This window comes from Populus trichocarpa, chromosome 7 (genome assembly GCF_000002775.5).
Source record: "Populus trichocarpa isolate Nisqually-1 chromosome 7, P.trichocarpa_v4.1, whole genome shotgun sequence".
In the NCBI taxonomy this organism is placed as follows: Eukaryota; Viridiplantae; Streptophyta; class Magnoliopsida; order Malpighiales; family Salicaceae; genus Populus; species Populus trichocarpa.
Window position 1 is genome coordinate 14,572,448 of NC_037291.2, and position 25,534 is coordinate 14,597,981.

The 25,534-nt window shown below is 33.5% G+C and overlaps 3 protein-coding genes across 7 annotated transcripts; 1 reads left to right on the forward strand and 2 right to left on the reverse strand.

Moving 5' to 3' along the window:
• Positions 1–3,676: 3,676 nt before the first annotated feature.
• LOC7469578 (uncharacterized) lies at positions 3,677–9,475 on the reverse strand. The gene is made up of 7 exons (XM_002309742.4): positions 9,017–9,475; positions 7,463–7,562; positions 7,107–7,169; positions 6,294–6,411; positions 5,593–5,675; positions 5,121–5,182; positions 3,677–4,198 (listed from the first exon to the last, which is right to left on the reverse strand). Exons 1-7 carry the CDS (start codon positions 9,196–9,198, stop codon positions 4,090–4,092), a joined length of 717 nt encoding a protein of 238 aa, XP_002309778.2. The 5' UTR covers positions 9,199–9,475; the 3' UTR covers positions 3,677–4,089.
• Positions 9,476–16,058: 6,583 nt separating this feature from the next.
• LOC7491729 (probable peroxidase 26) lies at positions 16,059–17,860 on the forward strand. Its single transcript, XM_002310388.4, has 4 exons — positions 16,059–16,383; positions 16,525–16,704; positions 16,834–16,993; positions 17,257–17,860. Exons 1-4 carry the CDS (start codon positions 16,135–16,137, stop codon positions 17,691–17,693), a joined length of 1,026 nt encoding a protein of 341 aa, XP_002310424.1. The 5' UTR covers positions 16,059–16,134; the 3' UTR covers positions 17,694–17,860.
• On the reverse strand, positions 17,726–24,699 carry LOC7469577 (rab GTPase-activating protein 22). Of its 5 annotated transcripts, XM_024605641.2 has the most exons (13): positions 24,554–24,699; positions 24,014–24,269; positions 23,804–23,902; positions 23,525–23,628; positions 22,341–22,724; positions 21,916–22,151; positions 21,681–21,803; positions 21,467–21,555; positions 21,189–21,389; positions 20,152–20,553; positions 19,636–19,719; positions 19,223–19,480; positions 17,726–18,190 (listed from the first exon to the last, which is right to left on the reverse strand). In XM_024605641.2, the coding sequence occupies exons 2-12, from the start codon at positions 24,152–24,154 to the stop codon at positions 19,439–19,441; spliced, it is 1,905 nt and encodes a 634-aa protein (XP_024461409.1). In that variant the 5' UTR covers positions 24,155–24,269; positions 24,554–24,699; the 3' UTR covers positions 17,726–18,190; positions 19,223–19,438. The 5 variants fall into 5 exon arrangements, with proteins under 5 accessions (XP_024461409.1, XP_024461405.1, XP_002309776.3 ...); XM_024605637.2 differs by having other exon boundaries at positions 21,916–22,724; positions 24,026–24,269; XM_002309740.4 differs by having other exon boundaries at positions 21,916–22,724.
• Between the last annotated feature and the right edge of the window lie 835 nt (positions 24,700–25,534).

The window sequence follows — 25,534 nt, forward strand, 5'->3', positions numbered from 1 at the left end:
TCATAGACTTATCCAAAACATCTCAAAAGGTTAGCAGAAGCTAAATAATCTTTTCGCTAACCAATCATGATCTCGTGTTATGCACTTGAATGATAAATTGACTCTCTTTTGTGGTTCCTGCTCTGTTTCAGACTATCTTCAATCTACAAAGTCCATCATGGATGAACTTGCTATTAATGACACCCCAGTAACTGAAATCGGAGCTTTAATTCACATCATTAATTGCATTGGAAGTTAATTCAAGGAGTTAGTTACTCCTAATAAAGATGATACCTATGAGTGGCCAGGGTTTCAAACTGCTTCCTCAGATTCTCTAATGGTATTGAATAGCACAAGTGTTCCTTTATCAACTTCGCACAATCGTTTGGGACACCCTTCTCTTCATATCGTGCAGCAATTACTTAAAAATCTCTTTATTCCCAGTTCTTCAGTTAATCTTAAGTCTTTCTCGTGTGAATCTTGCTTGTGCAATAACAACAATCATCAACTCCCTTTCGGTACTTCAACACTTACAAGTCGTTATCCACTTGATCTAGTTTATAGTTATGTTTGGGGACCGGCCCCATCAATTTCATCGATCATTTTACTAAATATACATGGCTTTATCCAATGAAAAACAAGTCCGATGTCTATACCATACTTCCTAAATTCAAGGCAATTGCTAAACATTTTCTTCTCACAGTTTGTAAGACTCTACAGATGGTGGTGGCGGTGAGTATCAAAAACTAAAAACTTTATTTTCGTATTACTCATCTTCTTGTACCTTAACAAAATAGTGCTGTCGAACATCGACATCATCACATTGTTGAAATTGGTGCCTTCAATATTCTAGTCTTTTACTTTTCGAACAGCAATATATCTGATTAATTGATTGTCTACACCACTTCTAGATATGAAAAACATCATTTTAAAAAGCTCTATAAATAATTGTCTAGCTGCAAAAAAGATATGCACTTTTGGTTGTTCGTGTTATCCATAACTTCGACCCTACACTTAAAATAAACTTCAAGCTAAATTTCGTCTCTGTGTTTTTGTCGGATATTCTAACTCTCAAAGTGCTTATATTTGTTTCGACACTTAAAGTGCTTATGTTACCCATCATTTATAGTGATAATCTTGGTGCCACGAATTTCTGTACCAATCATGTGTTTCACTCACGAATAAAACACTTAGCGCTTGATTACCATTTTGTTCTTGTTCGTGAGAAGGTTAATCAAGGTCAGCTTCAAGTCAATCATATTTCAACCAAGGATCAACTTGTTTATGCATTAACACAGCCTCTCTCTTAGCAAAGTCTAGGCTTTCTACGGTCCAAGAATGGTGTCTTCGATGGAAGCAGTACCATCTTGTGGGGGCATGTTTTGGATATCTCACCAACCAACAATCATGGATACAATCAGATCAAGGAGACCTCACGAACCATCAATCATGCAAATAATCAGATCTCCTTGATTAGCTCCATATTAATCAGCACTAGATTTCCTGATCATTGGCCCTACAGCAATATTGTATTGCCATAATCAGTGCATGCATGATAACCTTGTGTACTACTTTCGTGAATAAACATCAATCATAAAACCATCTTTATTCTATTATAAATACATCATATTATGAAATAATTGGATAGGAGTTCTCAAATAGTCAGTGCTTGGAAACAAAAGGGTTGAGTTGATTAAGTATAAAGTAGAGGAATTAGCTTGAAAAGATGTAAAAAGTGAAGGGATCGTGTGTGATTTTCAGCCCATGAAATAGGAATTTATTTCCTCCCCAAAAGTCCATCTCGTTGTCTCCTCTCTTATAGTGTAAAAAATAGACCAAATTAAATCTTGCATTCTGGTCAAGGTAAAGACCCCTTTGGGCATTGGGTCGTCGTCTTTTGATTTGTAACTTGTTTCTTTATTTAAGGTGTTAATGAATCTAACTAAGACTGTATTAAAAGACAAGTAGCACACATGTTGCCTTGCCTAGCTTGTTAAAACTTGAAGGAGAAAGGAACCCTCTTCTCACCACTTGCTTTGTCGACCAAGGAGAAGTCAACGTACAAAGATACAACAAATAAAAGATTCATTTCAACAGTACTAAGGTAAAAAGATACGATTTTATTGTTTTTTCGGCTTAAATTGACCGCAAAGAACTCAAGAAGTAAGGGGGGGAATTTAGAGTCGTTTTGTTGGTGTGTTTTGGACCCCCCAAACGCACAATAATTGAACATCATAGTTTTAGATTTACTCGGATTAACCTGTTGAAAGATATATAATTCAGATCACAAGTCAAGTCGTGATTAATAACTTTACCTAAGATACTCACCTTCATAAGCAGATACTCAACTTCAAGAGTAATAAATGGCCTAGTGGATACAAGATTGTAGAGTATAAGATGGTCCAAATCTATCCCTTTACGCTAGTTATGACATGCACAGTTTCTTAAGGGAAAATACTTCCTAATTTTGTATTAGTTGCATCTATGCTAACTTACGTTACGTTATAGAGGCAGACATAGTCTCTCTCTTTATCATGGTGCTAACGTTCAGAGTATTATTGTGTCCGTTTTTTGACGAAGGAAAGTTGGCAAGTGGACTCTTATTTCTTAAGTAACTTCAAGTGTCCTTTTTGAGAGAAAAAAAGAAGCAATTATGTTACAGCTACGTAGAAAACCTACATCAATTTAATAGCTGAAAGTCGATGCATGTCGGATACTTTCCAAAGCTGAAAATGTAATGGTTTTTTTATGCACTAAAAGAAGATGGAATTTAGCTTAATCAAAGCAAAATGGTTGCCAATTCATCCCGCTATGAGTCCAAAAAATCAATCTCAGTGAATGATAAAGGAGAGGAGTAGTTCATTAGCTTGCATGTCGGCTACTTTCCGAGTAGTTTCTGGTCATTTTCTAGAGAGTAGCAATTTTTTAGTGAAAGTCAAATGAATGTTACTTTTCGTTTTTTAAGTTGCTATTACACAGTAGAGAATACATGTTTTTTAAGTTGCGCTACAGATTAATTATTCAATCCAAACGGTTGTTTTTTGCAAGAATTTCTTGCACAAGTTTGATGAATCCCCAGAGTAGCGACAACCCCCCTGCTAGGGCATGGAGATATGACTTGCCTTTGAGAGACCTGCTACTCAGCCTAATTTGGAGGCTTTGCCAAACAATTTGAGGTTTCTATTTGCGCAAGAAAATAAGGTTTGAGGTTGGTGAGCGCCCATACGAAAGCAGTATAAAAAGAAAAAGAAAAATATGTTTAGTTGAAGAGATTAAAACATAAAATAAATCTAAATTTAAAGCAATTTTAAATTGAATTGTTAAACTTTGAAACAAATATAGAGAGATATGTTTCTTTCATCTCCATCTTTTGTATTAATCATAGAAGCATTATACAACCTTTTTATACTATTTCGAACTTTTATCGTATCACCACCACAACACTAAATACACAAAATTCAACCCTCTCAGACAAGTTTGCAGTTACAATTGAAACAAGGCGATTGACTTGCTTTGTTGGTGAAGAAAGGGATAAAATGGAATTGAATTCAACTGAAAATCTGAGACATGACTGAGAACTATTTCAAGGATGAGCCATAATTGCCCACTGTTGCTCCTCTAGGGCTATAACAGCTACAGTGATAGCTTGATCCATGAAGCCCAAAAGAAGTTTTAACAAAAAAAAAAAAGCAGTTCCTTGCGACAGAAGATTATCTAAATTACGCCCACCAAACTCCACAAACTTCCCCGGAGTTTTCATGTCACAAAGAAAGCGCCTTAATATTTACTTAGCACAACACTCTAATCAGAAGGTAAAGGCACAAATTTTTCATCAAGACAGCTAATGACATCCAACACTAGTTATTATTATTCTTCATTCCCTGCTTTCTAGCCATAAACTACATCGAAGTAAAAATATACGAGGGGGGGAGTTTTTTTTTTTTTTTTAAAAAAAAAAAACTAAAAGCCATTGCAGTTAATGGCATGCTGAACTAGGAGGGCATTTCACATTGGAAAATGATGGTCAGCTTGGTGGCAGTTATTTTCTACAGGCAGATTGATGCTTGCATTAGAAGGTTTGATCATGCCTTGTGAACAGACTGAAGATGATTATGGCCTAGGAAGGTTTGGAGGCAGAAGGATGGTGTCAGCTAGATCATCGTTCAACTTGACTGGAAGTGGTGGCATCTGCTTCATTAGTTCTGGCACATCATTCATCCTGCAAATAAAACGAAATGAACAGGGATTCTATCTGGGGAAAAAAAAACTCCATTCATCCTAACTATATCAGTCTTAGACTCTAACCTAACACCTTTAATCATATCTGTAATTGAGATTTCAATTGATTTGATAAGACTATATGGAGCATAAGCAGCAGAAGGAAGTGTAAAATCGCACATCAAACAGGTGTTACTAAATGTGTTCTTTGAAAACCCCCACAACCATGACAAAACCAAGTATTGCACTGCTTGGACTCGGCTTGGATCAAAATACTTGAACCGAAGCTTGATTTCAACCCAATAAATTGAGTCCAAACTTTGGCAGGCAGCAACTGCTTTTGCTACAGCCTCCACCCACCCCCACCCCCACCCCCACCCCCAACACACACACTCTCAATTTCTTTCGTTTTTAGGTAGAGGATGATCATGGGTCTTTAGACAGCTTGAAATTTAGATCAAAGGTCATTGGTGTTTAACTACAATATTTGCAAAGTTATGCAGGTCCCTTATTGATTGTGCTTCAAACAATAAATGCTCTTAAAAGTTATAATATGATTAACAGAAATTCACACATTTGGCATTGGTGAGCCTGTCCACAAGCCCACTCAAGCGAGGATTGGTCTGCATTTCCCTTTATATGCAAGCCTATAAACAGTGTAAGAACATTTACAAGTCTTAAACCAGATGTGTAGTTCAGCGTGTATGACTATTTATATGTCAATCACATGATGGAAATGCGTAAACACGCATAAACATACAAAATGATGACTTGCATCTTTTATGAAAAAGAAATCTACAAAGAAAACAAATAGCAAATGAATGCTTTTATGCACACAAGCACAGAAAAAAGAGTGAAGAAATATACAGTATTAAGCCATCATAAAATCTACGTGATAAAAAAATGAAGAACTAAAAACATACTGGTTCATAATTTTGCGGATGTTGTCACGCGTTCGGCGGAGAAGATTGAGGTTCTCCTGTATCTGAAAAGATGACAATAAATGAATGCAATTTCAGTTGATGGCCGCCAAAATGCACAAAGGGAGACTTGCAATAAAAGAGCACTCGTAAAAAATATCACGTGCAAACAGTAAGAGATGTTGTTTGAGTAACACATACACGAGGAAGAGAGGGAGAGAGGAAGAGAGCGAGAGTAAAGGCAAACAATGCATCTGGTCAAACCCATTCAAATCATTTGTTTCATGCATCAAGTTATTGACAGATTATACAAAATATAAAATTGCATTCATCAGATAATCGCGCCATATATAATCATCTAAGTGAAAAGGATGTGTTGGAAGGAGACCCATATCATACTGCATAAATACTTTCCTAACTCTAAATTCAGCAAACGAATAATGTGAAATAATGAGATCATGACAGAAGTATTCACCTGAAAACTTGCAAGGTTTGCAGAAATTTGATTTAGAATCTGTGCATTTTGCTTAAGAAGGTCTCCTGTAACTCCACCAATTGCTGCAAGGGGCAAATCATAGCTCTTTAATGTAACAGGACAATAGCCAAAGGGTTAAAAATACTACAGTATTAACACAACTAACATAAGATGTCTGGAAAAACTAAGGCTTTGTTGATAGGAGTTCAAAATTTTATATTTTGAAAGTACAATAGTAAGGGTGTAAAATTTAAGGGGCTGCAGAATGTGTTAAGGATGTTTGGTAGGAGTTCAGAAATTTAAAGGTATTAGGGGATCCCAATGGAAGTCAAATCAAATTTTAAGTTACACATAAATACAAAATATAAAATAATATATATTTTGCGGGCACCAGATGTGTGGTGGAAGGAAAAGGAAAAAATGGGTGTTAAATACATAAAAGAGAGAGAATGAGCCATAAAAAACAAAAGTTTCACGATTTTACCAAGCATATTTCACCCCCTTTACCTTCATAATAAACACATCATAAGTGGTAAAAATCTCACGATTAATTAGGAAGCCACTGACAACTAAAGCTTAGCCAAAAGCTGGCAAATTGAAGTAACAAGGATAAGCAGATAAAGTTACAAAAAAGAAAAGGAAAGGATGCGTTTCCAAAACTGTTTGGAATAAACAAGTTTTGTGAAGTATAGAACCCTCACCATCATATGAGATGCCTTCTTCACTTTCCAGTGGCAGCATTGGAGTTGCAAATGGAGAAACACTGGGGCGGGCAGCCATGAAGTTAGAAGTCTTTGCAGAAGGATCACCATGTCTTTCCTGTGAAGAAGAAAGCAGAACATATAACATTAGCATCGTTCATTCCAAGAAACCACAATCACTTTTAAAGATTCTCGCTACACGTTGTGTATTGTTATGTACTGTGTGACGCCACAGGTTCATATGTGTCAGAAAAGGTATTGTCTTTGAAACCATAAATGCCAAATTGTTTGGCAATCACCAGGTTCATACATTAGAAATTTAGTTATGCCAATTAAATGAAACTTTAGGCACTCTAAAGCATATTTTCCTTTGAAAAGGTTGAGAGAACATAATCTAAAAGCTTCTGCATGAATTGTGCCAATTTCATGCCCATCCTTATCAGATTTATCATTTACTAGCCTGTATTTCTCACTTGTCTGGTAAATCCTGCAGGTTGACAACGGTACAGGTCCGAATGAGAAACTATCTCGGTGTTATGGTGAACAAACTATGGCCCACAGCTGGGTTTTTAACACCCTGCTTGTGACACAACTATGGCCTGAGCAGTAAACCTTCAGTTCAAGAAACAGGACCGCCCAATTAAGTAAACGACAATAAATTTACACAATATACAAACAATACAGAAGAAATTAATGTGTTTAAACCCCCAGTTAAATGTGTGTGCTAATTCAACAGGATGTACCATAATTTTTTTAAAAAAATTAGAGCAACTCCAACAGAAGAGATTCGCCACAAAATAAAAGACATCATACCTTTTTATCTCTACTTCTACGTGCTAGATTATCTTCCTTCCTTCGCTTGCTCTGTTCCTTTTTCTGGACAAAGAAATAAATCAGTTTGTAGTTTTGACTCACAGCCAACAGATACATCATATAAAAATTATAAATAGCAATAAAGTAAAGCTACAAAATGAACCACCAAGTGATTTATTTTCCAAGCTGTCTCTTGTAAACCAGATATGCACTGTTCCAAATATAAATCGTTCATAGGTTGATTGATTATTTAACTACAGAATTAGCAAGTTTTGGCAATCTTACGAACAAAAGTCTTGATGCTAACAATTTAACAAAGGCTTCATGTAGCAAGATATTAGACTAAGAGAACTTACATTCATCCATCTGCAACGCAAAGCAACATCTCGGACTGTCTTGTTTGGTAGATTAATAGCTATCTTTGCATAACGTACTACGTTTGTTTCCTCTGCAAAACTGTGGGACATAAGGAAAATCAACTGTGAACCAGTACTAGGTTAAAGAAATTGAATTTCATTATCTTTCTTTTTTTTCCAGTAAATTTCTGACTCTTTGACTGAAAATTGAAGATTCAATAACTTAAAGAAAAAAGAAAAAATAAATTCAGTTCATGATTGCTCAAGAAGAGTTCGTTTCATGACGCTGTGGTTCCCATGATAATCGTTTTTCTATACAACTTTCTTTCTGTAGCTTACTAGGTAACTAAAAAGAAGTACTAAACAACAGACACTACCTTTTGGGAATAACAGTACGCCAAAAATTTCAAACACTCAGCTAAAAGGATCTCGTAGCTGAAGAACAATGCTTTTCAACTAATAATATTTTTCTAAAATATTGATCCGGGATGGCAATTTTGTCACTTGATCAGATAAAAGATAAAAGTAATAAAGATATTTTTGTGACAAATTGAGGACAGTGACTATTTGCAAGTTCTCATTGGTAAGGCACCAATGATTAAATGAAATAAATTAGTATGGTTTTGGATAATCATTTATGCAGTTATATTGAAAGACAATGCAACCATAAACTAAAATCCAAAGCCAAGTTATTGTATTAGAGACCGCAAAGAGTGGAGCGAGGGAAAAAAAAGGAACTTGGTTAATAATGATTCTGCTTCAGAATATGATATAAACATCATTATGCTGTTTAAGACTGCAAGTTGATTACCTCACAGAGAAAAGATTTCTTATGTGAAACTTAACTCAATAGCTAAAATTCAGTTCGGAACGAATGTAAGAGATTAACTACCAAAACTTAATTGAAAAGTTGAATTGGAGTGCTTTAATTTTGTGAAAAATCTAGACCGCAGAGAGTGGAGTGAGGGAAAAACAAGGAACTTGGTTAATAATGTTCTGCTTCAGAATACGATGTAAACAACATTATGCTGTTTAAGACTGCAACTTGATTACATCACAGAGAAAAGATTCCTTATCTGAAACTTAACTTGATAGCGAAACTTTGGTTCACAACGAATGTAAGAGATTACCTACCGAAAATTCATTGAAAAATTGAGTTGGACTGCTTTAATTTTGTAAAAAATCATATTTCAACAAATTATTTAGCAACAATCCATGCTAAGACGTTCATTAAAAACTCATTTTAGTCTAGTTACAATAGCTATAACTACTGCAGAATTGTTGGTAATACCATATAATCCAACAAGAGCAAACCCTACAAACACCAAAAAGAATTCAAATTTCAACTCCAGCTGCAATTCACCAAACAATAATTTATCGAATAATCAAAAGCTCGTCAGCCCCTCGAAATTCCAAAGAAACCAATATACAAACCAAGAAAGATTCTCAAATAACAAAAAAAAAAATTAAATTGAAGAAACCTTCCAAAAAAAACACCAACAAAATCATCAAAATTCAAAACAAGAAAAACCCAAAAAGCAAAAAAAAACTTACTCTACCAATCCCTCTTCAAGAATTGTCTGTTCTTCAAAAGTCCAGTCAGTTGATATACCAGGATTGTGCTTCAAAGAAGAACCAGAAGAAGGGTCCGAATTACCATTACTTGGATTGTTTCCATTGAATGAAGAAGGAGCTTGATTGCCATCTTGATTATTTGTCCCAGATGGGTTTGCCATTGAAAGACAATCTTTTTCCAAAGTTTATTTTCTAACTGTCTATACAAAAAATAAGAAAAAAAATTGAATCTTTATTAAAAAGAAAAAAAAAGATTCAATCTTTTTATGTATATCTATATACAGAGTGTGTTCTTGACTGAAGGGAACTCTATTCAAAATGAAATTCTAGAGAAATTAAGAGGGGAGAGAGGGGAGGTGTACGGAATTCAAAGGGGAAGGGTTTTTTTTTTTTTATTATTTATTTTTGAAGGTTGGGAGGACTGAAGAGGAAAATAAAGGAATTTTTATTAAAAAAAAGGGGGAAATTGGAGTGTATTTTTATAGTGTAGGAAGAGAAGGTGGATGTGGAGAATTAGGTGAAGGACTAATCTGCCCTTTGTGTCATTATGAATTGTTTGTATTTAATTATGGTAATTTGATTTTATGGTTAATTCCAGTTTTGGGTTTTATGATTTTAGGAAAATTTTTGGGATTTAAGGAAAGGAGTTGGATTAGGTATTTTTAAGGGGTTTCATGATTTTATTATTTTGAGGAGTTATGAGATCAAATTTAAAAATAAAAAATAAAATTGTGAATTGTTTGGATATTAGTTGATTTATTTGATTAATTTATGTTTTCAATTAATTGACTAGTGATAACGTTAAATGGAAATTTTTTTATGTGAAAATGTGTTTAAATGGAAAATTATGTTATGAGAGGTAATATTTAGACATCTTTGTTAGTCTAATCACACGTAATTCTTCTTGATAAAAAAATTAATAATAACAAAATAATGCATCATTCTTAATTGTTTTAAATTAATAAATAATTTATTATTATTTTTTTCCTATGAATCTTGAAGGCTGATTTTAGGCATTTGTACTATTTTTTTATGTCAATCAACAAATAGAATTTTTTTAATACTATATATTTTTGTAAATAATAGAATTTTGTTGTTAAATAGACCAAACAAAGTAATTTTTAAGCAAAAACAATAATATAATACAATTTGCTTATTTACAATTTGCTTGTTTATATTTCTATCTTTATCCTTTCAATCAAACATATTTTTATTTTTATTTTTATTATATATATATATATATAATATTTTTTTTATCCTGATACATTAACTAAATCTAATGAGTTATATTAACTGAAAGAATTATTGGATTATTGATTAACTTATTTAAAATCTGTCCATGATTAGCATCTCTTATTAAAATAATAATGACTCTCCTACCAAATTGATTACTCAATCGTTAGCATAATTAAGTTGTTAATTCAAACATTGATTACTCAATCGTTAGCATAATTAAGTTGTTAATTCAAACATTTTCGAGTCTCAACATTTTATCTTGAAAATGATAGAACACAATAATTTGAAAGTAAAAAACAACAATAGAGGAGTCAAATTGAAGGATAATAATAATAATATTTGATAAATTCATTGATGAGGTCAAAGTAGAATTGGTAAGAGACAAGCATTTTTCTCACAATCATTTTTCTTTAATTTAAATAAAAAAAAACATTATGGGATTTGTGTATGATTTCAAAGACTTTTTCCATACAAGAAACCTCACATCATTTAACAAGAAAGATTTCAATTCGTAGAGGCTGGAAATCTAGGCTTGTGTCCATTAGGGTCACTTCAGGAAATGAATACAGAGAATTGCCCAGACAAGATGTACGAGATTGGAAGATTTGACAGGAGACAAATTGGGCTTTAACAATCATCAACACATGGACATGGTGTCTGTTCGTGTCCGGAAGTGTATCTATCTACTCACAAAGTGGCAATAAGCAACCATGGATTCCCTAGAGTGGTCCTTGCACTAGATAGATGCTCACAGAGGAAAGTGATGTCTCTTGTACTTGCTTTAGGTAGGCTGGAGGGGGGAGGTCTTTCCCTTTAACCAAATACAAGAAAACAAATTTTCTACTAGTTTATCAAGTGCTAGGAATTTGGCATCAAGCAAAAAATTTTTTTTGTTTGCGGTCTCATGTTCGAATACTGTAATTATTAATATAATGGTCATTGAAGATTTATATAGTCGTTAACTTCAGAGTCCGTGAAATTAATTAAAATACGCGCAAGTTGATCCGAACATCTACGTTAATAATAATAAAAAAAACTTGTTTATGCTCTTTCATTGTGTATTAAATGATTGGTATGTTATTGTGATGGTTTTTTTTTCTCGTTGAAATAATTTAAGAAAAAAAATCTGTTATTTCGATTGATTGCCGTTTAATATTTTTATTAAAACCATAAGGATTAAGAAAGAAATAAAAGGAATAAATAATAATTCACTCTTAGATATTTGCCTTTTGGTCAGTTCACTTTCAATAGATTGGGCAGGTTGACACAACGCCAAAAAAATCTTAGAAAATATATGCAATCATTGTCTGATAGGGAAATATAGCTAATATGAATGAAAGAGAGCTCATGTGAGCATTTATGTTTTAGTCATTAATTGCGTCGAAGATTCATTTTCTTTGACATTTTCTTTAAAGTATTTATTAAACTCCATTAGAGAATTAATTTGGGCTGGAAGATTAACCCTTAAAAATATTTTTTTATAAAAAAAAATTAAAATAACTTAGTTTTGATTAGTTTTCATTTTAAAAAAAAATAATCGAATTTCAACAAAGCCGCAGACCAAGTTTTTTACCAAGCTAATTTTTTTTTTTGTTGCAAAACATGGCTTGTACAATGTATCATGTCAACCTGCTAAGTTTAATAATCTTGATTTACAAATAAAATAGTTGGTTTTTTAACCATTAAAAACAGGTGTTCATGCTGGTCATTTCCTTCTCGATAGTCTATATTTATTATTAACAAAAACTAAAAGAGAAATGAAAACAATGTTCATTGAATATAGTTCATTGAATATAGTGTTAGAATGGTTTTGCCCTTTTTATTAAAAAAAAAACTTAAAATGACTATTGGAGGTATTAAAATCTTTTCACAAGACTCATTAGTTATAACCAAATTAACTAGAGAAAAATAAGTTTATTTCTATTTCAAAAGCATAATGAAAAGACTAAAATATTATTGAAAGAAAAAAAAATTAAAATTAGTGTTAAGGAGCATCTTTGTATTTTTACAATGCTTTCTCCTTTATTATCAGGTCAGTTGAGGAGCAATTTGGTATATCATAAAATATATAAAATAATAAAAAATATAGTGAAATGATCAAAATACCCTTGAAAGCAAAAAAAAATAATTAAAACTGGTATGAAGGGGCATTTTCATATTTTCACAATGAGTTTTTTTTTTATTATCAGGTTAGCTGAGGAAAGAATTTGGTATTTAACTAAATATAAAAAAGTAACAAAAAATAAAAACTACAATGAAACAACCAAAATGCCTTTTAAAGCAAAAAAAAAAATTAAAATTGGTGTTGAGGGACTTTTTCATCTTTTCACAATGTTTTTTCTCTCATGATTTTAGTCTTTAAATAAATATAAAAAATAAACAAAATATAAAAAAACAAAAAGTTGTTGTCGCATACCTCCTATCATCCAAGTCCAAAACCCACTTTACTTTGTGTCATTAGAAGTGTAGTTGTGTCCTCTTCCATACAAGGTCATGCCTGTAATTTGTTTTTTGCATTTTGTTAAATTAATTTATTTTTATTTTTAGTGTTTGATAAAAAATTCATTTGTATTTTTTATTTTAATTTTGATCCTCATTTTTTTGATTTTTTTGGGTCCTTCTATTAAATTGATTTTTCTTTCCAATTTCACCCTTCAATTAAAAATAAATTTTATTTTATGTTTTAATTTTGATCATCATTCTTTTAATTGGTATTTTTTTTAATTCTTTTGTATAATTGAAATTATTATTTAAATTTTATCCTTCAACATTTGATTAATTGAGAATTGAGTTTCATGATTTTTCTAGATAAAGTGCTTTTGGTCTACTAACTCGAGTTACGAATTTGAAAAGTTAACGTGGGTTTACCTTTGTTTTTTTTAATGGGTTTTGTGATTTTTTTATTTTTTTCTATTGGGTTATCACGATCTCATGACTTAAGTTACGAGTTTGGTGGGATAACTTAGGTTGACTCGACCTTGATTCTTGGGTTACAAGTATGTCATGCTAACTCCAATTAATCCAGACTAATTTTTTAGGTAAGTTTTTACCTAATTTAATATTTTTGTATTTAATGGATTGAAAATTGAGTTCCATTGTTGTTTTCTTTTGGAAATTTTTTTTCAAGCTATCATGATTTTTTTATTTAATTTATTTGTTGTTCGTCGTTTATTTTCTTAATAACTAATAAAAATAAAATCAATTTATTTGACACTCACATATTTGTCTTGTCTTCTTCCTCCTTTGAAATATACATGCAACACGTGAGCATATTTTTCATGAAAAGAAAAACAATTTGAGCCTTGCGTAAGGCAGGTCCACATGATCTATTATGTTTCTATACAATCACTCAAAATCATAGAAATTGTTATAAAAAATCTCTAAAAGCTATAAGAGAAAGCAAGTTTTAAGACCAAAACCTTTCATTTCAACCAAAGCCTAAAGGGATTGGCAAAAAGCCAAGTAAGTGATAAAGTATTTAGCTTTATGACAAAACAAAGCTTGGACATGACCTCCACCACCTTTCATTTCAGACCTGGCATAGAAATAGCAAATCCATGGTTTTTTAAGCTGAGCCTTGCTCTTACCTCAGGTCTGCAAACATCTCTTTGGAACCCCATGAGAAGAAAGACCTTAAAAAGACTTCAGATTTCTCTTTGGGACCATGATTTCTAGCCTCCTAAGGCAAAAGTCGGATGTTGCTTCTTTAACTAATTTCGTGTTGCATGTTTTAGACTTGACCTTCAATTAAGCAGCCAAATACAATTCAAGTAACTTTACAGTTGTATCAGCTGCTGCAAATTGCCCATTAATTATCACATAATATAACGTACGTAGAAATCATCAAAGAGAAATCTGAAGCCATTGGGCTTTAAAGATGTTGTGTTTTTTAAATTTTCTGAATTCAAATCTTGAATCTAGCACTTCGAGAGATTTTTTTCCCCCTCAAATGCACCATACTGATTAATTAAAGAGTGTTTTTTTACGATTGTTTGGAGAAAATCTTTAATCTTGCTTGACACATAAAATGATTTGAGAATATCATTTTATATTATCGAATAAAATTATCACTAAAGACTATAATAATGGAACCTTTCTGTGCCATTAACTTCAAAATTAATCTAACGATTATATGATAATATGTTTCGTAAATGCATTTCAAATGATTTTTTCAAAAAAGGTTTAGATTTGGTTTGAAATAAGCTACGAATCAAAGCAGCAAAACCACCTTGCCTGAGATGATATCGTCTTCTTTTATCCAAATACTTTATTTTTATTTATGCCTTCTAAAGGGAATGATTTGGTTTAGAGTTCGGGTCATTAAATTATCGAACAACTTGGATCAATGATATGGCTTCTGGTTTTTTATAAAAAAAAATTCTTGGAGTTAACCTAACAAAAACTCTTCTAGGTTATAAATTACTCAAATTTAATTAAATTAATATCTAAAAAGGTTCAAGTAAAATTAAACTTGGATCAAATTTCGAGTTGATTCACCGGTATAAATCGATAATCCGTCAAGTAGCTCCATGGTCTGTCTTTGAGCTAAAGAACCTCCAGCTATCATGGTATATGTAGCCTAAAAAAACAAAACCTAAATATCCTAAGCAAGGTAGTTGGAGTGGATTTCTTGTGATAATAAAATAAAAAAGTCCTTGGCTGGAGTAAATTTCTTGTGATCATAAAAAAACTCCCTCCAAAATCCCAAATACATACACTACAAGGCTTTTGAAGTGGATTAATGTCCAAGTACATCTAATTGTAAATCTCCATGGCAATACCTTCAATCGAAAAATTTCAGTCTCGCAATTAGAGATTTGAATAGTTTCCCTTTTTACTCGAAAATAGCAACTCGAACATATATGGGATCCCGTGAAACAATAGTTCACTCTTTCCAAAATATGATAAATTTATCTTATTTGGTATATTACCATACTTCCATAGTTATAGACCAGCTTCCATGTCTGCGATTTGTCGGGTAACCAAACTATTTTTTTTCTGGTAAGAAATGATTTTTAGGTGTTGCAATTGTGTGAGATCCTAGACCTGACTAGGTTAAATAATCTAGTTTCATTAATCACTATAAGATTCGTTTTTGATAACTGCACGTTAATTACAAACAATCGAGACTCGTGCTCATGTATGTGTTAAGACAGCAGTGGGCTACTGGTGTATTATTATGAGATAATCATGTCCACAAAATCGAACACTAGTAAATGATTCATAATTACTGGCTTCAGGAGTGTTTGTAATTGCTGCGTGGTCATTTTTTTTCAAAATAATTTTTTTAAAAAATTTAAACTTTTTTTTTTTTTGTATTTTCTAATCATGATGTACTTGTATTAAAATTAAATTTTAAAAAATAAAAAATATATTATTTTAATATATTTGTAACTGAAATTTCAGAATAACATTCACTATTTTCATCATCTAGGACAACACACCAAATAAATGTTAATGACACTCTAGATACCTAAAAAAATTTTGGATCACATAAAATTGTGCCTAGTGGAATGAAAACCCTAAATCCAAGGTAAAGATCACATGCTTACACGTTCCTTACTGACTGATAACGTTTCCTTCGTTGCTTGATAGCAAAATGGCGTAGAAGAATGTTGAACACACCTTGGAGCATGTGAGTTGCCGTGTGCCCTCACACGGTGCCTTAATACTAACATCATAGACTAAACATTATAATTAAGAACTATATAAATAGTTTATTTATCGAATTTAATCCAACCTAATGCCACGTGGACCACCCCGAAAAGCTGGTCTATAAAAGAAGTAAATCGTCGTTCATGCATTCCATGATCAGTTAACAAAGCTTGCTGCATTCAGAGTGAAAATAGCTTGGAGATAAAATGAGGAGAGGTCAGAAGTGCGTGTTTTTCCCGCTACTGGCTATTGCATTATGCTTGTGTATAGCAAATGTGGATGCCGGGATAACACTGCAACCACCGGTAAAGTTGAAATGGCATTACTACCGGCAGCATACTACATGCACCTATGCAGAGGAGTTTGTTAGGCACCAGGTAGAGTTATTTTGGAAGGCAGATAGAAGCATTACTGCCAAGCTTCTTCGGTTGCTCTACTCGGATTGCTTTGTGACTGTATGTCTCTCTCAACCATTCAATCTTATTCTACGTTTCTTCCTTCCACTCTTATTCGGTGTCTTTAGTCTTTACCAGGCAAGGCAAGCCATTTCAATTGCTGAGAAATAATGAGTACTTGTTTCTTCTTATCTAACTTAGGGCTGTGATGCATCGATTCTTCTTGACGGACCAGACTCAGAGAAGACAGCTCCACAAAACTGGGGTCTCGGAGGATTTGTGGCCATTGACAAAATAAAAGAAGTTCTTGAGATACGGTGTCCTGGTGTTGTCTCTTGTGCTGATATTCTCAACCTGGCTACCAGGGATGCTGTTCATTTGGTAACATCCTACACACCCTGCATATTGACCTAGACACAGTAGCGCAATAGCCTATTTTGCCTAAATTCAAATAAAAACTTCATGGACACTTAAATTTTGTTACTAATCTATAACCCATCTACCCAACAGGCAGGCGGACCAGCTTATCCCGTGTTCACAGGAAGAAGGGATGGAGTGTCATCAAAAGCATCAACGGTGGATCTCCCATCACCATCCATCTCAGGGGGAGAAGCATTGGCATATTTCAAGTCTAGAGGCCTGGATGTGTTGGACCTGGGAACACTATTAGGTAAGCACTGAAAGTATTACAACTCGAGAAATCAGTAATATTTGACGAATCTATAAATGTGTTCCTTAGTTCGAAGGTTTTTCTATAATCTTAATGTTAAAATCTTGTCCCACATAACTAAGTAACTGCCGTGATTCTAAAGAAGTTCAAGTTGAAAAGAAAAAAAGTCAGTCAAATGCAAATGTGCCAAGTCAAGAGGTACTTCCACATATTGCCCCAAATTTAAGTTCATATTCTGGCAATTCTCATATGACTCTTATCAGGGGCACACTCAATGGGGAGAACACATTGTCGCTACATTTTGGACCGACTGTACAATTTCAACAATACCGGAAGGCCAGACCCAAGCATGAACAAAGCATTTGCAGATCAAATGAGAAAGCAATGTCCCCAAAGAACCAAAAAGGGCCAATCTGACCCACTGGTGTTTCTAAACCCAGAATCTAGCTCTAAATACACCTTTACAGAATCCTTCTACAAGAGGGTTCTCTCCTACCAGTCTGTCCTAGGAGTTGATCAGCAACTACTTTTCAGCAATGACACACTACAGATAACACAAGAATTTGCTGGTGGTTTTGAGTACTTAAGAAGGTCACTTGCTCTATCAATGAGTAGGATGGGAAACATCAATGTGCTAACGGGAAATGCAGGAGAGATACGCCGAAATTGCCGATACATAAATGATGGCAAACCCCAATAAAACCTAAGAGATGTGATCTTGACAAGGGTAGATTTGTCATCATAAAAATACTGTCAATTAAATGATATTGTTTTGTGTCGAGGATAGAGGATACAAATATGTGCCTGAAAAAAATGTTTCCTTTCTACAAATAAAATTACACAACTCCCGCTCAAGTTAAGAACTCATCTTCAGCATTTCAACCATTGCAATTGTTGATGACTTTCAATAACTTTTAGTTTATTTTTTGAACTCCTTTCAACAAAAGCACAAGGCAATCAAAATTGTCAAAACAATTTGCTCCCTCTCTACCTCTCTTTTCTCTTTATAATAATTTGCCCTCTAAATACTTGGAAAAATGAAATCAATGGAAAAGAAAACGTTGTCTTTGCCTAACCTGTGAGAATTATCATAGCAGTTAAATGATAAGAACCTGGATGCACCAAAGATGAACTTGTTGGCACCTTTAGATCTTTCCGTTGGCCTCAAAAGGAGGATAGGAAAATGAAAGGAGAATGCTGTAACATTGGAAAAAAAAAATTTGAAAATCCTTATATTGACCACAACTACAATTATATGCATGGTCTAGCTTCAAAAAAATGTTACTGAACATAAAACTACAAGAAATGAAGTAAATAAACACACCAGCAGGTTCAAATTTATAATTAAAAAATGTGAGTCAAGCAATGATTATCCGCACCATGACCAAAAAAACCTTCTAAAGAATTAGATCAGTCCAAGCATGTAAAGTTATAAATTTCAGTTGCACCAATGTCCCAACCCATTTTTTACAGCGTAGAGATATTTTAGAAAATGACAATTTGCACAGTGCATCCTTCTTTATTCCCAGTAATCCTCATCTGCTGCAACTAAATATGGTGTTTCAATGTAAAATGACCCAGGAGGGCCGACATATGTTGTTACAGAATCAGAAATCTCAAACTCAAGAGCAAAGAAGTTCTCACATGTTTATGAGTGGAAGAAAGATACAGGTCAACAAAGGGCAAGACTTAAGTTCGACCATAAACTCTGTTAGGCTCCTTAAAGAAACTAACATGCCATTGAACAATGGTAGTTTGAACAAAAACTTTATACCAACAATGAACAAAGTAATTAAACGGCTTGTCACATATAGCACCTTCATTGAAGCTTATTCTATTTGGCTTAGGGGAAAACCAAACAAAAATTAAAAAATAAATAAACCTTTTGAAAATTATCTGATATGAGGTATTTGTCCCTAATCATTCTTCCATTTAATTACTGGTTTAATCTTTGATCTCATCAATCGCATTTCTTTTGTTCATATAAACTGACCAAATTCAAAACCACAAAGAACCATGATCCAAAACAAAAATACATGGCCCATAACCATTTCATCAAACCCACAACTCACTAGAACTAATATGTATTTCATTTTAAGAATGATGCAAGTGATCATGATGAAGAACTTAGATGCCAAATAACACTCAAGTGTATATGACTTTACAATTTTATTGGCACCAGGTAATTCATTGCAATAAGGAAAGGGAAGAGAACCTGACAGTAGTTACCTCACAAAGATGTGAAGGAGACAATGGAAGTACAATCAACTGTACAATATCTTTGAATGGCAACAGCACTTTTCTTTAAATAACTCCATCATAAAAGATCCAAATAACAAAACATTGTAAGGCCGTACTCAAAATCAGCATCCCAGACTACCGCTACCAGCTCTAAGTGCCAACATGGTGCCTCTGTCAGTGAAATGAATACTAAAATTGGCAGTCTTATTCACCATTCTGGACTACAGGGTTCTTGCTTTTGATCAGCTGATTCAAAGAATTTAGTTTTAAGAAAGGCGTCATGAAAGAAAGATATACCACCGAACTGAACACTCATCTGACAGATGCAATTTCTATGTAGAGGAAAAGGAAAAACCAGATTACTGTTTAATTCAAGTGAAATAAATTAATGAGCACCTAACCTTGTAAAAATATTTCTTCCGAAGTTTGGTCGCTGTGCGTATGCATCTTTTAACATGAATCTTCAGCAGCCTATCATTGAAAATCTGCAATCATTTAAATACATGTCAGTGAAATGACTAAAATAATGAAACAAAACAAAGTCCTGTCATTAAATAACACAAGTGTTTTTTTTTTTTTTACTATGCATATATTGATGAGGATCCATATGACATCGATCTTCAATTTAACAGTGAAAATAGCCAGCAATTTTACAAGAACTCATAATCATACCAGACAGTAGTGCTGTTAATCCAAGAGCACAAATAGAGCAAAACTACCTCATATGCAAGTTCCTTAAGTTTCTTTTCTCGAGATCTAGTGCAAGAAGAAATTCCCTAGAGCACACGCGGATAAACTAGATTTATTTAGTCTCACAGATCACTTCAGGAGAGATAAGGATTAACAGTCACAAAGCTATGACAAACACATTAATTATAAGAAGACAGTGTAATAGAACTACAAAACCATACACCTGCCTTTATCATATCATCAATCGAGCGAGTTTCTTTGATTATCTTTTGCCGGTTCATGATGAGAATAGCAGCGACACAGAAAACAGGTAATTCGTCATCCCCGTTCTTAGTTGATGAGATTGCATTGGTAATCTGCATGCGGTCATTTCTTGACCAAAAATTCTTTGTGAAACCACAAAAGTTATAAGCTGATGCGGATTTCATTCCAGTGTTGTCAGACGTTAGGTGCTCAACATTTCCATGCTTTGATTGTGAACCATCCCTTGAACTACCATCACTATTTTCAATGCTTTCTTCCCTTGTATCTCCTTCACAATCCCTTGGAACATTTAGCAACAGTGCATCCAGACAATTCTCCTCTAGATCACACACAACAGATTCATCAAAATCAGCAGCCCACATCATCTGCATTATCGACGATTTCATTAAAGTCAGAATAATTTCAACTTCCTGAGATAATGCAAAAAAGTTACAACCTCTCATTGGGATTCATGATTCTTCTAAAGACATGATGCTTTTAAAAAGCCATGTTCACGGTAATTAAAGGCCAGGGAATATCCGTTGAGCTTAAATGAACTCAGAAGCACTTATCAGTTAAGTGCATTGCCATCCAACTTTCATAAAACTGATTCATGCTTTATTTCTACATTCAGAAATGCCTGATCCACACAATAATAGCAATGCCAGCCTTTTTCTGATGTTTCCTAGTTCAGTTGAACAACCACATGGTTCTGCAGACCAAACTTTTCATTCTAGTGCCACAAAGCAACACATTCCATTACTGCATTCTCTTAGAAGAGAACAAACAGATTTCAGGAAATTATCCAGCAATCTTGACAGATTACCTAAGGATACAAAGAAACCTAGGAAGACTAAGTAATTACAGAAGACCTCTAGTTACATGGTATTCCATGTTATACCATAATCAGCTTAGCAAAACTATTCAAGCTAGTTGTTGTCATGGTATGCATGTTAGATCAGGACAATATTATAAAGTTTACAGTTTATTGCATTCAGTGCAGGAGAACAACTGAACAAACCTCCCACATCCGCAGAGCCTCACTAAAAGATAACTCTCGGCGGAAGAGAACCATCAGCATCCGGAATGCAAAATGGAGGCTTTCAGCACCAATACGTGATAGGTGTGCAAACATTTCTTTGTCTGTGAGTTCCAAGATGTGCCACAATGCTTGCAACTGTTTCATGACCCCAGTTGGTCCTTCCATCTGAAAATTTTCACGCTAGATAGGAGGAAAAGACATGTTAGAGAAGAACATCGAGCTATCCAGCTAAAAATGTTTGCCAGGGTTAGTAATACCATTCTCCGTAGAAGCATCTCAAAGCACCAAAATGCATCAGCATTGTCCTCAAAGAGAACAACAAAAGGAGACAGCAGATCGCTCATACCTAAAACCAGATAACCACATGGTCATGCAAACTTTATGCTTAAAGTTTCAAATAGAATACATTTTTCATAGATTTAAACATAGGTAAGGGTTTTACTGAAGAAGACTAAAATTTAATAGAGCAACCTTGACAATAACCAGTGGCTGGATCAACCCATGCATAGACAGCAAGGATGTCAGACATCCTAGCTAAATTTCTTTTATCCTCATAGAATTCAAGATGACTATCTGTTCTTACAACATCAACAACTGAAAGAAGAAAAGGCTGTCAGCTCAAAGGAATAGCAATAACATTAAAATTCATGAGATACATTCAGTGCTTTTCTTTCAAAATGAAACTACAAATCTGTAACTGAGGTACCTATTCGATGCAATGTCCAGAGCCATTCAGACACTCTGTTCTCACCAGCCACCCCTCCATTAGATGTTGTTCCATTTAACAGTGGTGTCTCAGGAACATCAGCTATTCTCAATTTGTCCACTATTTCTTTCTCATCACCAAGATTATTGGACTGTAATACTGGTTCATGGTCCTCTTGGTGAACTAATTCAATTTCAGATTTCTTCTGAGGTGAAGCATGGTTAGATGGTTCCCCACTGGATTCAATAATTAAATCTACATTATTATTAATTTGAAAACTGTGCATCCTGTCATCTTGAAATCTCAATTTTCTTTGTGTACGTGGTTTGTCATCAAGCACACCACTTTCTTTCTTATCTTCTCTCTTGTCAAACAAATTCGTGACAGGTAAAGGAGGAAAATCAAAATAACTCTCCACTACATACTCTGATCCATGAGCCTCTCCACCTCTTTTTGGAGAATCACTATTGAGTGGGCCAGAAGTAGGTATGAAACAAGAAGAATCATGTGCTGCACTATCTGAGCTTCCCCTCACACTGACAAGTCCAGCAGAATCACTAGAACTTTGCCCTGCACACGTGCACGCTGTATCTGTACAATTATTATTCCAATCGCTATAATTCTCTAAGCTGTTAGTAACATCTACAGAGGTTTGTCTACTTTTGACAGTAGCTTCTTCCCCTCTCCCATCATCCTTGGATGGTGTCCTCATATCCATAACTTTGGACCCCACAGCAAACGCAAGGGCACCGGTTCCTATACTTGAATGCATTTTTTGGCATTGCTCGATGAGGTCTCTGTAGCGTTCCCTGCATAAAAGACTTCATAAAGCTGGGGATTCTGGACGGTTCAAAGATAACTAAAAAAAAACTAAAACAGCTTCTTTTGCCCCGGTACTTCAATAATAACTTGGTTAAGCCAGATAAATACACACCATACACGCACACACAAAAAAAAAAGAAAAAAAGAAAAAATCAATAATAAACCGTGTTAAAAGCTAACCATTGCATCATGCAAGTATGGCAAACTGAAAAAGAAATCAATATGGTATATATACATCATAGGTTTAGTGAAAAGAAAACGAGAGAAAAAAAAGATCAAAGGTATGGAGTTAATGATATTTTCACTGTGCTAATATATATGATGTGCGCGCATCATGTTTTGTTATCTGCAAACTCTCTAATGACAGTCTGCTGCAGCTTGTTGGGTTATGTCCAGTCTGGCATTGATGATAGCAAAAGGATCACAGCAATTCTTTTTAAATGGAAGAACTGAACCCTGTCTATTAAGACTGAAAGGTGAGCACAATACAACTGCAATAGGGCTCAACTTAATAATGCTGAAGCCCAAAAGAGAATATTTTGTTTGGGCATGCATGTCTTTGGCTAAGATCATAACAGCCAACAACATAAAATCTTCCCTCTTTTTATCCATATATATAAGCAAAGACTGGAATGGAAAGCTGACGATGAAAAACTATAGACAGCTCTCATGCATTCTTAGTTTGGCATGAAAGCCAAAACAACAAAGAATCAGCTAATATTGGGCACACAAATAACACATAAATTTAGCATCTGAATATGGTCAAAAATTGAAAAAACTTAAATACCTTCGTGCTGTCCTCAGCTGCCTCCGGTACTCAGCAGTGGTTCCCAGTGTATAACAGCCAAGTAGAAACTCCCAAACTTGTGGCCTAATAGATGGATCCACACCCTGCCATGCAGCAAACAACGTTAAATAGTTAAATGGAAAGTCCAGCCCACTTCATAATGATAAGCGAACCAAAATTATATGCAAGAACCAAATCAGCACCATCTCATTATTCAAAGGAGGGCTGAAAATGGAATTAATGAATGATATCAAATATAGCAACCGTGAAACAGCATACCCCTAAAACAATCAACTTCAGCGCTTTCCGAAAACATGAAACCTTTCCATTACTATCAAAAGTCGATTGCCACTTCTCCGGCTTAAGCATTCTTCCTACCTACCGCATCAACAGCATAATCCCAATCACAATAGTAACTATAAACGAACAATATGAAACCTAACAAAATATAAAAAGTAACTGAATAAATGAGAGACAGTAGTGTCTTACAAGTATAACAACCTTTATAGGTGATTGTGAAAGACAAGGCTCTCCTATATCCCTCACCATTGTTCCTACTCTCTGTAAATTCGCCACCGCAATCGCTTTTCCACATTTCCATTGCTTCTCCTCTCTCTCACCACCGGACATTTACAAAAAAAAAAAAAAACTCCCCTCTCTCTCTTCCTCTCACTCTCTTTCTCTCTCTAAGTAGTTTCTTAATCCTTCCAAATTATCATCACCGCGTAACTGAGAAAATCAACAACTGCAATTGCGAAAATCAAAGTTAATCAACCCTAATTAACTGATTATTCGATTAATAAATGCAAAAAAATAAACGAATGTAAATGAAAAACAAATTACATGAAATTAATCAATAAAATAACGATAAATTGGAAGCTTCGATTGAAATGGAATCGATAAGCAGCAGTGATCGGATGATCAGATCAAAATGTATGTACGCATGGAAAAACGAATAATATAGGCGTATATGAAGGTGTGTGTGTATGCATACGTACAAACGTACAGGGAGAGAGAGAGAGAGAGTACCTGACGAATGAAAATGAGATCGCGAAGAATGACGAAGAAGAAGAGAAAAGGAGGAGGAAGAGGAGGAGGAGGAGCTTGTTGTCCTCCGTCGCCATTTACTTGAAGAATTTTTTTAAGAGAAGAAAATAATAAAAGAAAAGAAAAGACCGTTTCTCCTCTCTTTCTTAATTTGTTAAAAAAAATTGAATTTGTTTTTTCTGTAAAAAAAATTGTTTAATGTCAATTTTAGTGAATTAACTGTAATAATTAAACTGTAATTATTAATATTTATAATATTAGAAGAGAAGGATGCGAGGATGAGAGGGAAGACTTTTTATATTTTTAGACGTTTTTCTATATCTATTTTCGTGTCTATTTATTTGCTTTTCAAAGATTTTTTTGAATTTTTTTATTTTAAAAAATATAAAATTAATATTTTTTAGATATTTTTATTATATTATATTAAAAATATAAAAAAAATAACATTTTAATTTATTTTAAAAATAAACACTCTAAATTACCATATCATTCGTTTCACAGTATTATTTATTAATAAAAATCAACTAATAAAATCATGGTTAACAAGAAATTATATATTAATCAACTAATAGGGTATGAGAAATATATGATTCATTCATTTTGCTAGATTTTTAAGAGGGTTCAATTATAGATTAATCGAATTTATATTTAGAATATATAATAAAAAAAGAAAAGAATCGTAATATTTCAACCATGTAAATTAATTTTTTCTTGTTTTTCATTATTTAATACAATATCCATTCTTTTCTCATAACATTCATCCTTGATTTTTTAATAATTATAAACAACAATCGTATTTATATTTAATTGAGAATTTTTGAAAATTCAATGGTAACATTAATAAAAAAATAATTTGATAATAATATCAAGATTACCTATATTTTTTTATTTTATTTTAAGATATAAAAATAAAAATATTTATGATTTTTCATTTTCATATAATATATTTTTTAGAAATCAAAT

What these genes read in the sequence shown, in the direction of transcription:
- LOC7491729 (XM_002310388.4), top strand. Translation starts at nt 16,135, where the DNA reads ATGAGGAGAGGTCAGAAGTGCGTGTTTTTCCCGCTACTGGCTATTGCA. An exon ending in ACTCGGATTGCTTTGTGACT is followed by an intron (nt 16,384 to 16,524) that starts GTATGTCTCTCT and finishes TATCTAACTTAG; the next exon opens with GGCTGTGATGCATCGATTCT. An exon ending in GGACCTGGGAACACTATTAG is followed by an intron (nt 16,994 to 17,256) that starts GTAAGCACTGAA and finishes GACTCTTATCAG; the next exon opens with GGGCACACTCAATGGGGAGA.
- LOC7469578 (XM_002309742.4), bottom strand. Translation starts at nt 9,198, where the DNA reads ATGGCAAACCCATCTGGGACAAATAATCAAGATGGCAATCAAGCTCCT. An exon ending in CTTGAAGAGGGATTGGTAGA is followed by an intron (nt 7,563 to 9,016) that starts GTAAGTTTTTTT and finishes TATGTCCCACAG; the next exon opens with TTTTGCAGAGGAAACAAACG. An exon ending in GTAGAAGTAGAGATAAAAAG is followed by an intron (nt 6,412 to 7,106) that starts GTATGATGTCTT and finishes TCTTCTTCACAG; the next exon opens with GAAAGACATGGTGATCCTTC.
- LOC7469577 (XM_002309740.4), bottom strand. Translation starts at nt 24,154, where the DNA reads ATGTCCGGTGGTGAGAGAGAGGAGAAGCAATGGAAATGTGGAAAAGCG. An exon ending in CTATAAAGGTTGTTATACTT is followed by an intron (nt 23,903 to 24,013) that starts GTAAGACACTAC and finishes TTGATGCGGTAG; the next exon opens with GTAGGAAGAATGCTTAAGCC. An exon ending in GGAAGAAATATTTTTACAAG is followed by an intron (nt 19,481 to 19,635) that starts GTTAGGTGCTCA and finishes TCTTTGAATCAG; the next exon opens with CTGATCAAAAGCAAGAACCC.